This window comes from Hippocampus zosterae, chromosome 9, assembly GCF_025434085.1.
Source record: "Hippocampus zosterae strain Florida chromosome 9, ASM2543408v3, whole genome shotgun sequence".
NCBI lineage: Eukaryota > Metazoa > Chordata > Actinopteri > Syngnathiformes > Syngnathidae > Hippocampus > Hippocampus zosterae.
In genome coordinates this window covers 20,817,076-20,832,662 of record NC_067459.1, presented here as the reverse complement: position 1 = coordinate 20,832,662, position 15,587 = coordinate 20,817,076, and the positions used below count along the sequence as shown (strand labels likewise).

General features: G+C 43.3%; 4 protein-coding genes across 7 annotated transcripts in view; 2 read left to right on the top strand and 2 right to left on the bottom strand.

Annotated features, from left to right (window-relative positions):
* Positions 1–144: 144 nt before the first annotated feature.
* zgc:64106 (uncharacterized protein LOC393348 homolog) lies at positions 145–5,750 on the bottom strand. Its single transcript, XM_052076740.1, has 7 exons — positions 5,535–5,750; positions 5,263–5,434; positions 3,129–3,368; positions 2,589–2,678; positions 1,684–1,872; positions 1,480–1,589; positions 145–1,298 (listed from the first exon to the last, which is right to left on the bottom strand). Exons 1-7 carry the CDS (start codon positions 5,664–5,666, stop codon positions 1,119–1,121), a joined length of 1,113 nt encoding a protein of 370 aa, XP_051932700.1. The 5' UTR covers positions 5,667–5,750; the 3' UTR covers positions 145–1,118.
* aqp7 (aquaporin 7) lies at positions 5,378–13,070 on the top strand. 3 transcript variants are annotated; one of them, XM_052076745.1, is made up of 6 exons: positions 5,378–5,504; positions 9,811–9,937; positions 10,014–10,151; positions 10,262–10,380; positions 10,506–10,723; positions 11,659–13,070. In XM_052076745.1, exons 3-6 carry the CDS (start codon positions 10,022–10,024, stop codon positions 11,834–11,836), a joined length of 645 nt encoding a protein of 214 aa, XP_051932705.1. In that variant the 5' UTR covers positions 5,378–5,504; positions 9,811–9,937; positions 10,014–10,021; the 3' UTR covers positions 11,837–13,070. The 3 variants fall into 3 exon arrangements, with proteins under 3 accessions (XP_051932705.1, XP_051932704.1, XP_051932703.1); XM_052076743.1 differs by lacking the exon at positions 5,378–5,504 and adding an exon at positions 8,211–8,655; XM_052076744.1 differs by lacking the exons at positions 5,378–5,504; positions 10,014–10,151 and adding an exon at positions 8,207–8,655.
* tpgs2 (tubulin polyglutamylase complex subunit 2) lies at positions 12,259–14,747 on the bottom strand. 2 transcript variants are annotated; one of them, XM_052076747.1, is made up of 7 exons: positions 14,561–14,747; positions 14,355–14,434; positions 14,181–14,268; positions 13,601–13,741; positions 13,383–13,496; positions 13,139–13,302; positions 12,259–12,876 (listed from the first exon to the last, which is right to left on the bottom strand). In XM_052076747.1, the coding sequence occupies exons 1-7, from the start codon at positions 14,634–14,636 to the stop codon at positions 12,658–12,660; spliced, it is 882 nt and encodes a 293-aa protein (XP_051932707.1). In that variant the 5' UTR covers positions 14,637–14,747; the 3' UTR covers positions 12,259–12,657. The 2 variants fall into 2 exon arrangements, with proteins under 2 accessions (XP_051932707.1, XP_051932708.1); XM_052076748.1 differs by having other exon boundaries at positions 12,259–12,873.
* Positions 14,747–15,587, top strand: part of kiaa1328 (KIAA1328 ortholog) — a 17,197-nt gene continuing 16,356 nt past the window's right edge. The window contains exon 1 of the mRNA XM_052076729.1: positions 14,747–15,152. Coding sequence (XP_051932689.1) covers positions 15,098–15,152 — 55 coding nt within the window. The 5' untranslated portion in view covers positions 14,747–15,097. The remainder of the gene's footprint in view (positions 15,153–15,587) is intronic.

The following is a 15,587-nucleotide window of genomic DNA, read 5'->3' as shown; positions in this document are numbered from 1 at the left end:
AAAGGTCAACTTTATTCAATAAGAAATCAAAATGAACAGTGAATTTAAAGTCTAAACTTAACCGAGCGATGTAACACCCCGAAAGCATGATACTTGGAACACCTGACCACATAACTGTAATACCTAGTTAATACCTGTAATCGCTAAGCAAACTCGAAATAGCTTTTATTCAAGAAAAGCCATCTTTTAGAATACGTCTCACCGTGCATCAATCTCACAATTTCAGAGTAAATGACCACTGAGATACACATTTTTACACCGCTGCAAAAACAAACACTTTCAGAAAAATCGTTCCAAGTCTTTAACCAGTCGTCGTAACAAAAAAAACATATCGCAGAAATAAACACCATCTGTGACGCTACTACGTGACTGCAAAACGGCTGCCGCATCCACCGGCACGTTGGCTCACGGATCCCTCTGATGTATTGCAACAACATCAAGAGGCTCGCGATTGTGACAATAAAAATAAAGGCATCATGAGTGGGGAAAAAAAAGCACATTGGCAAAAGAACCACAGAAAGGACCTGCAAAGACAATAAAACGTGTTCTGCGCTAGTTTTCATGGAAAAGACATATTGAGCAATGTCTCCCTTTTTTGCAAATCATGAAAACATTGTTTGGGGACCCAGAACGGTAAAGACATGTTGACATGAAAAATGTGAGTTTTCTTTTTAATCTTAGAAGCAAGTACTGGTCGTACAAGTTTGAACACTAACCACTGCTAGTAATTCAAATAAAAAAAAAATGCTTTTCAGAAAATTCAGGGAGGCGTGTCTTTACCGCTACTAATCTAATTAAAAGAATAGGAAGCATAAACACGATGAATAATATGATGAATCGTGAAGAATAACATCAAAAAGGTGATTTGAGAGGTCATGTCGCTCAGTTTCCAAAACCCCTGCCAATATCCGTCAGTTATTAAACAAACAAAAAAAAGGCAACATACAAGGCAGACGACATTTAATTAAGATAGAGACACTCGGCTCAATTTGTAAACATGGCAGTGTTCTATCTTGCATTAATCACAACCTGAGGTTAAAAAAGTCAGGGCAGCCGCTTTAACAACATCACGGGTAGGGCAATTGGACCTCCTTTCTGTTATCAGGAGGAACATTGTTTCACAGCTTCGATGTCAGTCTTTCGCAAATCTCAAAGTCCTTGACTGCCAGGGCCGCGTCTCGGGCCAAGGGGGCGGGGAGGACAATGGAGCAGTCGCTGTCAAAATACTTTCCGCTGATGCCTTCGGCTTCCTCTGACACGGCGCAGTAGATGGTGCTGACTGCCCCTTCTTCTGCAGACTGAGGAGATGTGGAAAGGACGGTCAAATAACAACTCCAGCCAGTTGGAGGTTAAGAAGCATTAAAATAAATGGGGAGGGCCCTCTGCGCCGTCGTGGGAGTAGACACAACTGACTCGTGAGAGCGGCTTCATGCATTCGCTATGAAATTTGAACACAAGTAACGTGAATGACGCACTCACCTTGAAAAAGAACTGTCCAATGAGGCAGAAGATAAAACGAATCCTGAAGGGGTAGTGCCTCATCATTCCCGTCATGACGATACCAGGATGGACCGAGTTGGCCGTGACGCCTGCATCCACATTTGGCACACGCACGTGCGTGCCAGCAAAACTGTGAAAATTGGTCACGGTAACAAATGGAGTTGAAAGTCATTCGAGCCTTACCTGATCCTTGAAGCCTCCTCGCTAACTCGTTTGTGCAGATGATGTTGTGCAACTTGGTGTGGTTGTAAACTCGATCGAGGTTGTAAGTGACATTTTCCCCACGAAAATGAGAGAAGTCCACTTCACCCTTTTTGTGGTTGACGGAACTGACAGTGACAATGCGTGCTGGGGCGGAACTTTTGATCAGGTCTGAAAGAAAGAGGTGGGGGGCAATTTTTTTTGGGGGGGGGGCGGGGGTGCAAATTTGGTCAGGTTTTGTCAGGTCAGATGGTGGAAGAGAAATAACTGGCATGGCAAAGACCCTCACTTGACAGTTGCGCAACATTCACGTTTACCATTCATTCATTCATTCATCTTCCGAGCCGCTTGATCCTCACTAGGGTCGCGGGGGGTGCTGGAGCCTATCCCAGCTGTCTTCGGGCAGTAGGCGGGGTACACCCTGAATCGGTTGCCAGCCAATCGCAGGGCACACAGAAACGAACAACCATTCGCACTCACACTCACACCTAGGGACAATTTGGAGAGGTACCGGGTTCAATTCCAGCTCCGGCCTCCCTGTGTGGAGTTTGCATGTTCTCCCCGGGCCTGCGTGGGTTTTCTCCGGGTGCTCCGGTTTCCTCCCACATTCCAAAAATATGCATGGCAGGCTGATTGAACACTCGAATGAATCAGCCTGCCACGCATGATTTTGGAATGTGGGAGGAAACCGGAGCACCCGGAGAAAACCCACGCAGGCCCGGGGAGAACATGCAAACTCCACACAGGGAGGCCGGAGCTGGAATCGAACCCGGTACCTCTGCACTGTGAAGCCGACGTGCTAACCACTGGACTACCGGGCCGCCTCACGTTTACCAGCATTCTACCAAAACTTTTGATACACATTCGAATGAGTTCTGGAATCCTACCAAGGAGCTGGTTGGTGAGAAGGAAAGGTCCCAAATGATTGGTTGCAAAAGAAACATCAAACCCATCTTTGGTAATCTCCCGGGGTAAACCTAATGGGAAAAAAAAAAGTGAGACACATTAGATGGGGCTTGTACCTGCAACCAAAAGCGTTTTTTTTCCCTTATGCTCCCAAATTGTAAACACAGAGTTAAAAACGAACCTCTACAAAAAAAAAGACCTATCCTTTGTTTTGTGTCGCTGAATTGTACCCAGATGAGATTTATTTCCGTTTGATTTTTTTTTTTTCCAAAAAGGATGGGTGTGCTCCCAGTCTATTTATAATACTGCAAGTTAAAGAGGAAATTCCAAAACAGCACATCTGATTCAAAGACAGAGTGCATTTGGCTTATGCAACGTTGGTCCCACCCCAACTATTAATTTCATCCCAAAAAATTCCACTGCAATCAATGCATTCAGACACACACACATTCTCGGGCTCAATCTTCAAACGTGGTCGCCATAAGACGACCAATCTTAACTTCATGGGTGACGTTTTGCACCTGACACCGCAGCATTGTTGACGAGGATGTGAAGAGCACGTTCCTCCTCCAGAATCTTCTCAGTAAACTCTCTGACAGAATCCAGAGAAGAAAGATCCACCTGACGCACGTGCACGTCGGGGTTTCCCGTATGCGCTTGGATTTCTTGAGCTGCCGCTGCGCCACGGGACACACTTCGACAAGCCAGAATAACCCGGGCACCCCGGCGAGCAAAGTCCATGGCGATGAACTTTCCGATCCCTAAGAGCAAGCAGCAGAGGGAAGAGAAAAACCAGCAGCGCGGTACAATCGGCAAATTATTATTTTCGAAGGGTCAATTTGTCGACGGTGTTTTAACAACGGCGTTGATGCTAACTTTAAACATGACTGCATTCAACGACATCTGTTCAAAACGTCACGATAGCGGGTTTAACATCAGTGTTTAAAAAAAAATCAATAGGACCTTCCATTGCAGAATACAAACACCGTAAACATGCTGATACCATCGAACAACCGCCTGGAAATTCTTTCGCAACAACTGAAAATGATTTTGCCCACCAGATAAGTGACATGAGCACATGACAACAGTCGTCGAGAAATGAGACATTCTGCTTTCCGTGACCATTTGTTGTTTTTGATTTGCTGGGAGAACCACGGGTAAGGACTTGTTCAGAAATTGTCTTTCAATTAACTGGCAAAAAAAAAAAAAAAAACTAAAACCCAAGCAAACACTGCAGTCTGATTGAAAGAATTCAAGCTTTCACGTTAGGATAGTTCTTCGAGCTACCATATAGTATAATAGTTAATCATTAGACTGATGTATGCAGGAGAGCAGCTGCACTACCACTCCAACAATCACGATCTGGTTACGCTGTCATTGCTGCAATCAAAGACCGCGAGTTCAGCTGACTGTAAAAAAACAAAAACAAAATGCTTGCAAATCTGCTCAAATGTATCTAACCTGACTACTTGCATTTGTTATTGTCATAAAAAAAAAAAACGTCCAGGCCTTCAGTGGATGTGACAATGATGTCCAATGGCTTCCGCAAAGCGTGGGAAGATGCTAATTTTTCAAGTGGAGACAGAACATGGTCAGCGAATTGTGAAACGAAAAAAAAGAAAAAGATTTGGACAGTGACGATCTGTAGCTATCTATATATATATTGCGCGTCCTCCCGCACGCGGTCTGTCCTTCCGTCTGTCCCTTTTCAAAACGTACCTACTTCACCGCGCCGCTGCGCGCCGCCACTGCGCCGCTCAGGCAGTGGCTCACTACGATCGCGCGGGCATCTTAGCGAAAAAATGTTGTCTACCCACAAGCATTGCAATGAAATTGATAGTTATTTAGTAGAGCTAAATATCTCTTTATTTTCGCGAGAAGCAATGAAGATGAACAAAAAGTTGAACCAAGCAACAACACTTTTGTGGGCCGAAGCCCACCTTACCAGCCTTCCGCAGGAACTAGGGCGGCACACCAGCTAGTTATATTATATGACAATACAGTATGACACACACGCACGAGTCCAGAAGTATCTAGATACTAGCGCATCTCAATAAATAACAATATTAAACTACTAGAATATCGTACAAGTGTTCATTTATTTAAATAGGTCAGTTCAAATAGGGAACGTTTTCTAAATTCCATTCATATCAACAATGAGCGTGATTGTTTCTTATGGAATTTTGGAATTTCTCAAGATCGTGAAGTGGGTTCAACTATTCAATTTCCAATACTCAAATTCATCGAGACGCGCTTAGATGTTGAAACAAGGGTACCCAAATATATGCGGCAATATCCAACGATAATGTCGACAATATTTGAACAATCTGGCTGTCTACCTAATGTCAAAGAATAATATCAAAATGTCGATCCATGCATTTACCACACATGGGACACATATATAATTGTTTTGAAGTGGCAAAAACCATGATCATGTACCTTTATGAATGCCTCACATCAGCCCATTAAGGTACAAAGCCCAAAAATAATCCCATCTGCATTTGTAAATACTGTATATCGAACTGGTATCTAAAATTTTGGCTTTCGCAACAGAAAGTTTGTTGACACGATTGTCAACTTTTTATTCACGGGGTGCGAAAGACAAAATATTTGCACTTAGCTCAAACGAAAATATCGTACAAGACCGAAGCAGACCTGAATTGCCTCCAGTCACAATCGCCGTCTTCCCTTTGAGCTGCGTGGGGCAGGCTCGCGGGTCCCACGTCCCTCTCCGCTGCCGGCGCACCACCATCCACAACAGCAGCGTGGTGACCATCCACAGCGGGTGAGCGATCACATCCAGCCAGTCCATGGTACTGCCAGCGTTCTTGGGGAGAAACACAAAGAGATGACTTCTGAAGCTCCAAGTTTGACGTGACGATGTGAACCGGATCACGGTAAGTAGGAGTGATCACCGAGCTCATTACCATGTGACCATATGTAGTTACTGATTCATCGAGGCTATCGTAATAGTTCCGTTGAAGCTTTTGACGCTCGATGTGGTTCGTTTGCAAGCGTTTCTGGTAATGCACATCATTTGCTTCATTATCTTTCAACATCTGCGCCGGGTCGTCCTTTCTGTTATGCGTCACCCGTGGAACCTGTTCGGCCAAACGTTTGTTTAGTGGCCGTCAACATGCCACTCTGACTACCTGATTTGTTCATCACCTCGGTAGCATTTAACACCACGAGATGAGCCTTCGGTCTTTTCAAATTCCAAGAACAAGCCATCTGAGTTGTAATAGTCACAATTACAGTTTTGGGAGGGCAAAAGTAGTCACACGCTGCACTTAAGTAGTCGTACTTGTGCTAAAAAGAAATAAATAGTCGGATACACGGAGGAGATCTCAAACACCGGCTTAAGTACAAATACAAGTAAAAAATAGACCTGTATTGTCTGAAATTTGAGCGTAAAAGTAAAAATGAATTACTTTTGTTTATTTTTTGTTAACTTGGTACATACAATGAAAAAATAAAACTAAATAAAACCGAAGGGCTTGTACTGAGAGCTAGCAAAACAAGGTGTTCCCCTACACTTGCTAATGCTGTGAAATGATTGTCATTTCAGAAAAAAAAGTTAAATGAGCTCATACGGTTGTTCCTTGCTGTATTGCGTTTTATTTTTTGGTGGATTCAGCGCATAATCAATTAAAAAATATAGTATTCATGCAGTTTATTTGCTGTATCGCAGGATTGTGTTGTGCTTCATTTTCCACACAAGACTGTTACTTCAAACTCACAAAGCAATAAACAAGAGCCAGGAGAAACGAGTAGTAAAAGATGTCCAAAGTTTGGAAACTGTTGAGGAATTTAGCCTTACTATGAGTACTATTGGGTCCGCTCGCCTCTCATTAGCATATTATTCCTATATAAACGGGAGTCTGTATTTTTCCTTTGCGTCCTGACGAAATGCGAAACTCTCAGAAACCTGAATTTATTCATATTGTGTTGTGATAAACTGCAGAAAAGACGATGTGGTGTTGGGTCTTTATTCCACTTTATAGAGAAATAAAATGACCTGTGTTCAAGGAGGGCCATAAGGAAATGGACAGCTCCCCTCCACAATAAAACATTTTCTAATTAATACAAGAAGCTAAATTCCAACCTACCGATTGCAAAGTACAAGTTTTAATGAACCAATTAACATAAATACAAAGACAAAAAAAAGTATTCCTAATCTGTACTTCAGTACATATGCAGTTACTTGTGTTAAAAAAACACTTTGGCAAAAGTACTCATTCAAATAATAATTCACATAAAGCACGGGCTATAAAATGTAATTGAAGAGTAAAAATAAAAAGTATTTTTTCTAGATGGTTTGGTAAGAAGTGGTTATGGTCAGAAGTCTTTGTCGGTTTGCAAAACTGGTCTTCATATGTCTACCTGGCCACTTATTCAGCAAAGTATTGGGTCATAGTCTTCTTTCCTTCTCTCTTTTTAAACTGTCGGATGGACTGACCTCTGACCTCGCTGTTGCACAATAAAGCTCCAGTAAATTGAACTCAATGCTGCTCCCTAGTGTCTAATCCAGAGATGACAAACTAATTTTACGAGTTGAGGGGCCACATTTTCCTAATTCGATCTCTTATCGGCAGGACCAGTATATTCCAAGTGTAATAAACTACAAATCATAACTGCAATTCGAAATTTCTTAACAGAAAAGAGCAGCGCACTGACACAACCAAAGTTTAATCAGAATACCTTCACCACAAGGTACAATACAGACATTCTCCAAGTCCATATAGATTTGAAGATGAAATGGACAAAGAGGATTGCAACTAAACTGCAATACAATATTAGTTTTTTTTTTACAGAGGATAAAGAGTAGATGCATGTGAATAATTTTGCTTGCTGTCTGGTTGTTAACAGCTGCATCATGTGTTAGCATTAAGAGGTCAGACTTTCACAGGACAATGTGGTTTGGTGAAGTCTACATGTGATTGTCTTTGTTTTATGTTTGGTTTACCAGTAAAAATAACTTAGCTTCATGCCCAGGGAAATTCTGGCATGAGGCGCGATATAAATCTGTGCAGGGGTGGGCTAGACTAAGTTTAGGTATTTTTGCAGAGCTGCGCAAGTCGGTGCAGCATGGCACATTTTTAAAGTTTTGTGCCAGTGTGGGTGTGCAGACGTATTTTGGTCGCCAATCAAGCGACCACACGTGAGAGCCACACTGATCATCCTTGAAGAACAAAAGCTAGAAAGGCTCGGTATGTCAATCACAAACATTGATCAACTTCCTATTTCTCCTCTTTGCCGTCACTACATCCCCCTAACAAAACAACAATGAAAAAAAAACAGAGAAGCAAATCACACGTGGAGTGAAAACAAAAAAGTCCATAATCTTCTGATGTCTTGTGTTTGAGGGATGTCATAAATTTGCAGCGTGACTCTTTAGAAGCATTTCTTTTTATACTGACACACAAAATCAAAAATTAGAAGGCGCTATCATCAAACGTTCAGAGCCACTTAAATGTTTCAGTGTAATGCTTGCTGTTTCTTGTCCAGTAATGTGAAGCAAATAACGGTTTGCTCATTGCTGTCCTACGAAGCAAAACGATTGGAGGACGCAGCTGTCTGTGTGCCGGTTTGAGCATATCCGGTGGGAGGGCGGTTGCGTCGCTGCTATAAAACGGGGTCCCAATTGGAATGTGTAATGAAGAGAGCGAGAGAGAGAGAGAGAGAGCGAGAAAGGAGCACGAAGGAAGCGTAAAATTAGATTAGAGGACAGGGGATGCCTGTTGGAGAAACTACCATTTGTATTTGTGGACTACACACTTGGACAGCATGTTAGTACTTCAAATCTGAACAAGGGGTCTTTCAGTGTTGAAACTCTACTTTTAGTTTAAAAAAAAAAGTATTGCAAGACAAAGAGTCCAAATGAGAGAAAAGGTCAAACTCCAAGAAGAGGAAATGAAGGACTTTGCACAGTCAGCAGATGGAGGGGTCTCTCTGGGAAAAGCGTCTCTTGTCACCCGATCTTTTCGATTGAGGAATGAAATTGTTCGCGTGGGACTTGCCGAAACTCTTTGCACATACGTGATGATGGTAAGGAATCATTTCTTCATATCATATGATCACGCCTGTGTTCTTGTTCATCAAATTCTCTTTGCGCCCCCCCCCCCCCCCCAAACACGTTTTGTGCTCACGTGTTTGTGTTTGTGGATTCAATCTGAAGAGGGGTCAAACCGTGGGCCACGTGGAGAGGGTCGCGAGAGTCACATGTTTGTCCGCCGGTGTAATCGATTCCATATTTAGAACTGGAAGAGACACATTGTGAAGCCTCGGGAGCAAACCTACAGCGTAATAAACTGTCACCACAACAGCCCGTTTCCTCAGCATTTGTGTGTACTCCCAATTTGCGCTTTGACACTGCTTACCTTTTAACCGAAGCATGATTTGTGGAATCAGGACTACACACTCCCTGTTCCCCGAATGAATAGCTCACTGTGAGCTTTTTTTCCGCTCGTTCCAGTCTGTTCGTCTGACATGGCCTCAGAGTTTGAAGTTCAAATGCATTCAAACTCGGAGTTGTCATTTTTATTTTATTTTTTTGAGTGGTTCAAATGTGACTCACCAAAGGAATAACCTGTGCCTTATTATCATTATTATTCATTCATTCATTCATCTTCAGAGCCGCTTGATCCTCACTAGGGTCGCCGGGGGTGCTGGAGCCTATCCCAGCTGTCATCGGGCATTAGGCGGGGAACACCCTGAATCGGTTGCCAGCCAATCGCAGGGCACACAGAAACGAACAACCATTCGCACTCACACTCACACCTAGGGACAATTTAGAGTGTTCAATCAGCCTGCCACGCATGTTTCTGGAACGTGGGAGGAAACCGGAGCACCCGGAGAAAACCCACGCAGGCCCGGGGAGAACATGCAAACTCCACACAGGGAGGCCGGAGCTGGAATTGAACCCGGTACCTCTGCACTGTGAAGCCGACGTGCTAACCACTGGACTACCGGGCCGCTATCATTATTATTATTTTTTTTTCCCTTAAATTAACCCCTGTCACGCCTGATGACATTATAAGCTGTCCACTGTCGTAACCGCTGTGCCCCAAAAGGATTAATTCATGATTTTTGCTCGGTTAAGCATCCAGCCCGTTGCAAAGACTTGTTCCGTCGGATGTTTCGTCTGTCTCTAATCGTCACCCATGACGTGCTTGGCGGTGAACTCCTTGTTTTTGTGCGCAGGTGTTTGGCCTCGGCTCAGTGGCGCAGGTCGTGACTGGACAAGGAGCATTTGGACATTACATAAGCATCAATCTGGGTTTTGGGCTAGGTGTCGCGCTCGGGTGTCATGTCGGAGGCAAAGTTTCAGGTATAAAAGCGGACCCATCCTTGCATCGTAAAGATAAATGCTATCTGTGCCACAATGTGCTCCGTGGCTCCACCAGGCGCTCACATGAACGCGGCGGTGTCCTTCGCCATGTGCGTGTATGGCCGCCTGGCGTGGAAGATGCTGCCGCTCTACTTTTTGTCACAGCTGCTGGGGTCCTTTTTAGCCGCGGGGTCGGTTTACGCTGTGTATTATGGTGAGGACACAATGCACGAAAAAAAACAAACAAAAAAAAACAATCGATACTGACCACTTCCACCTCTCACATGACATTCTGGTAAATGATTGCATATTTTATGTTTGCAGAGGCAATACATGACTATTGTGGAGGGAATCTGACTGCCACCGGTGCCAAGGCTACCGCTGCTATCTTTGCCACCTATCCGGCCCCCTACCTCTCCTTGTTGGGGGGATTCATTGACCAAGTACAGTGTGCATAACATTGAGTTTATGAGACACCCTTGACAGAAAAAAAAAGCTTTGTTGAACTTTTCCTGTGGAGTGATCCACAGGCATTCTCATGACCTTTCTTGTGTTATTGTGTTGGCAGGTATTTGGTACAGCGATGCTTCTGCTGTGCCTGATGGCTTTGTCCGACCAGAAAAACAAACCGGCTGAAGCAGGCAGCAAGTCAACTCTCGTGGGTCTCCTGGTGCTCTTAATCGGCATTTCTCTGGGCAGCAACAGCGGTTACGCAATCAACCCCACCAGAGACCTCGGACCGAGGCTCTTCACAGCCGTTGCCGGCTGGGGGCTTGACGTGTTCAGGTAGGGAGGAATTGCACACTGATGGGTCACCGTATTCTGCAAAATTGGCACAACAAAGCCATCACCGTTGGTTGGGCGAGTGTTTCCGGCAATATTATTTGCTCTTATTCGTCGAAACTGGCGCCACGTCAGTCATCTGATGGGAATGTCAGTGAGCAAGACAAAACTGATGGGAAAACGGTGACATCTTTGCAGCTTCGATATCAGGCTTTAAATGATTGCAGAGAATTTGCAACCAAGTGTTAAAAAGTCCAAGTTTGATTTGTGATTGTTAATCTACCTCAGGGGTGGGCAATTATTTTTTGCATAGGGCCACATGTGAAACAGAAAATATTATGGAGGGCCGGATCAAAAGGGTGAACTAAATTCGACATAATATTAATTGGATTTCTTTATTTAAAAAGCAGTATTTTGCATTTTTTGGCATGTTTTTCAGACTTTAGGAGTACATTATTCTGTCGTATCGAACGGGATTTGCTTGACTTGGCGCTACTGCGGGCTTCCGTATAGTCTCCCCCTTCCTCCCTATGCTCTGCAACTTCAAGTAACTGTGCCACCTGGTGTTGAAATGCCTGTCATTACAAGTCCAAATGAAATGAATGCAGTCGTTGACATCGAACCTTAATTGTGTCCCAACCTTCGGCGGGCCGGATTAAAAAGACCAAGGGGCCGGATTTGGCCCGCGGGCTGTAGTTTGCCCATCTCTGATCTACCTCATTACTTTGAAGATATTCCCAACACTGTCCGCCTGGTTTGGATGTACAGTAAATACCTTCAAATTAAAGATAAAAGTCTACTGCACATTTAAAGCCCAACCGACATTGTGAAAAGGGCCTCGTGTCCCCAAAGATAAAGAAAAAAAACGGTCTGACTCAAATTTGTAAATACGATTTGCTTGTTGAGTTTTCTGTTTTACGATGTCTTGATCTGTGCAGGGCTGGAAACGGTTGGTGGTGGGTGCCCGTTATTGCCCCGATGATCGGAGGCGTGCTGGGCGGGGGGCTCTACAAGCTCTTGGTGGAACTTCACCATCCTCCATGCTCGGAAAATTGTGCTGGATCCATTAAAACCTTAGAGGAGACGGCACAAAACGACACTGAATTGCGTGTGTGAACGGTTCCCCAGCTGCTAAGGTGTTTGGAACACGTCAAGCTGTAGTCGACACATTCCAAGGTTGTTCCGATTGGACGACTTGCGTGTATGTATCTTGGTGACTCGGTTACAATTTGCATATTTGATTCAAAAGTAGCTGGTCTAACTTTGGTGTAACTGCTTGTTTAACTGTATTACAATCCTACCTCCTTTCAGAGACTAACATCGTAACTTTAATTTGATGCAGAGAAAAATACGTGCTCATCGATTATTCATTCAGGCAATCAGCAGGGCAAAACGTTGAAAACACGACCTTGATGTTGGAACGGCTTGAAAACCACCTGAGCCTTAAAGTTGAGCCAAGAAGTCTTATCGGACGTTTGCAGCCGCATTCTCGGGGGCATTACACTTCCAAGCGAATAATCAGATATCTTCGACGTGAATCCTTGGGGCAAGTATTTATTAAAGGAAAGATGACTTCACTTTTTCGATAGATTTATGAACGGTGGCGCCTGAAATATTGAAAATCTGACACCGTGAGGTTCACGATGTCAGGTGTTGATCCACGTCATTCAAGGAAAAGCAGCCACCTTTGATGTTCAATTCTCACAATACTTCATAGTTGGCAGTCAAAACAAATTAAAACTTGAGCCTTTAAATATAAATATGCAAAAAAAGTAATCCGGCGAGCACTTGCGTCACTCATGATTCTCTGAAATGAAACTGTGAGCGTTGACACTCGTGACAGAGCCTCAGTCCAACAATTTAGTTCTTCACTACTGCCTGAGAATACTGACAGGAGAACCTGTCGAAAAAAATATCATCGGCGAGCCGACGTTGTTTCATCGTTTGGCGACGCCAGGTCTTCCGCTGCTGCCTGGGCTTTTGGCAGTGCTCGCTAGGCTGCACGGTGTGGACGGCTTCTTCTTTGGAGTGGGCACCTTAGCTTTGGCTTTAAACGCCTTTGTGGGATCTAACTTGTTGAGGTGCAAGTCTCCAGCCGAAGCGGTCAGGCTGAGCTCACTTCTGAAGGTCAGCGGCTGGTACAGCGATGCCCACTGCTGAAGAGAAAACACGTGTTAGAGACTTAACGCAAAAACAAATGGGAAAATGAAATCAGGTGACATTTTGATTCTTGAACGCAAATCATTTGTGTGTGTGTGTGTGTGTTCTTTGAATGTTGTCGTACTTGAGTTTTAATCTACAATCACTGCACTCATGCGAATGTCAAAAAATAAAAGCGTACCTCAATTGATCTTGCATATTAACTACTTGTAAGATGGCTCACTGATGGAGAGTATTTCGAGAAGAACGATTTTTTACCTTAGCTTGCGGACTGGGGCCATAAGGTGTAAAAGAATACTGCCACTCAGGCAGCCCCAGGTGAGTGATCATGAGGCGGTAGTAAGAGGAGAAGGTTGCGGTTAAGAAATGCCAGCAAAGCGAGCGGTCCAGAAACCAAATTTCACTTTGCTGGGCTACCACACCTGTAAAAAGAAAAAAAAAAGTTACTTGGTGAGAGCCAAAATTATTATTTTTCTTAAAACAAAAGAACTCCCAAGTGCACCTGGGGTGGAGTTTTTGTATGCCAAGCACACCTTGCCATTCCCACCACATGAATCCAACTCAAAGATGCGACTACGAGAGTCAAAATGTGGAGGGGTGGAAGCGTTTGGCAACCCTGCCAGATGACAATGAGGAATTTGTTATGATTATTTGGGCGAATTCAACATTGCAACTGTTGCCTCTGCTCCAAGTGAGTGTGCAATTTGATTGATGATCTACCGCATTCAGCGCTGCTCTCATCCCAGTCTAGGTCGGCCAGTGAGGGTGCATTTGGCAGAGAGAAAACCGGTGTTGGCTGGAGAAGGGGCTGCAACCTTCCCACACTGTTAATTGTCATGCATCCTAAGGGAACACATTCATCTAAGGGAGACACACAAAAAACATTGGGAATATATAGTTGCTTTCATTGTAAACCATAACGTTAATTCAGTACACGTAAAATTCTGTTTTCCAGTGTTTCCCAAGCTTTACTGAGCCAAGGTGCATATTTTACATTGGAAAAATATCACAAAAGGACAACACTAGAAATGTACATACTTGGTGTGCAATTGAGTTTTCTTTAACTCAACACAGAGGTATCACTGTTGTATGAATTTCACAAAATTGAGATATTTGCAAATTTGTCATTTATCATTTGTGTTACTTAATTCTTCAGCCAGTCACAATAAAGTAGGTAATTAAAGGGAAATGATTCACAGTAAATAATGAATTATTTTCTGATCAATGAAGCTAAATTGGATCGTTTCGTTGCATAGTTGGGAAACTCTGTGTTAGAATATTAAAACATAGGTTCACTTGCTGTCTAGTTTGACGTTCCAAGTAAGTGTAAAGCCATCTGTTGTCAGATAAAAATCTCGCAGGTCCTCTGGTAAAATACAATTGTTTCTCTGGGGAGTGGAGGAAACAGATGGTTTGTTATTTATGCGCCATCTGATTATAAACAGTTGCAGGGTTTGGAATGCGTTTTCTTCACCTGCTCCCATGACAGCAGATTCCTTTTTTCTGCAGGCTCCCTCTCTGCAAGCCGCACATCGACAACACCAGGCATGCTCTCTGTTCAAAAAAAGGACACGATTCAGAATGTTTGCAATCAGTGATGTATGTATGTTAACATCCTTGCTTGCTAAACTATATGTTACAGAGATTGCTATAGCTCCGACGCCGCATCAAAACACTCACCAAGGATGCGAGTGATGCCGAGCGTCAGTCTTTCAGGCACGCATTTAAACGCCAATCTCTCTTTTGTCTCATCCATTGTGTTATCGATAAAGTTAGATTTGTATTTGTCCCTAAAAGAGCACCCCCTTTGGGTTGTGACTGAATCGGTTACCAAGGACGTCAACCAGCCGCTGGCAACATTTCTTCTTCTTCGTTGTGAGTTTATGATGTTTAACATCACTGCCACCTTCCGGTGTCACTTGATTTTCACATTTACACATATGCCACCTTAGTCCATAAAGTTGATCACGACAGTTGCTCATTATGTAAAACTTTCTTAATTTCAATTAATATCATCGCGTTGCTGTGCAGTCTCCAGGAGGCGTGTTCACTTTGGGGGAAAAAATTAAAATAAAGAATAAAACACTAAATGTGTAAGCCAATAGCAAGCCGTCTTTTCGAAAACTTGCCAATCAGATCTTCATATTTCACTAGGAGGCGGGGCTACAATTTCTTTGCAGGGTTTGGTTCCCTGTCACTTGCGGCGGTTGTTTCAACATGGCGGCAGCTGGAAAAAGGAATGCCAAATCTGAAATACTTTGGACGAAGAGTGGTAGGCTGATTTATTCATTTATTTGCTTACCAGTACCTGAGCTCTTATCCAGCATTTCCCCACGACGAAGTGTTTTACAAAACAGCAACCTACTTCTTATTTAGCAGTCACGTATCAAAAGAAAAGACCTAATAAACCACGCTGCAGGGAAAGAGGACTGCGTCCGGTGTGTTTATAATATTGTATGGATTTTACTTGTGCTTTCTTTTTTCTAAAATAAAGAGCTAAAATATAAGAAGCACTTCTCCTTATAATTCAGTTCAGTTTTACACTCCTGCAAAACACAACCTTATAATAATAACCATGTCATAGTGATTAATGTTGCTTTTGTCGTTTAAAACTAAGCATTGTAGTGTTTTTGGAATGAATGTCTTGTGTTGATTGGATTGTACGATTACATACTTTACTCGTGAGTGAATATTGAAGTTTGTAGTG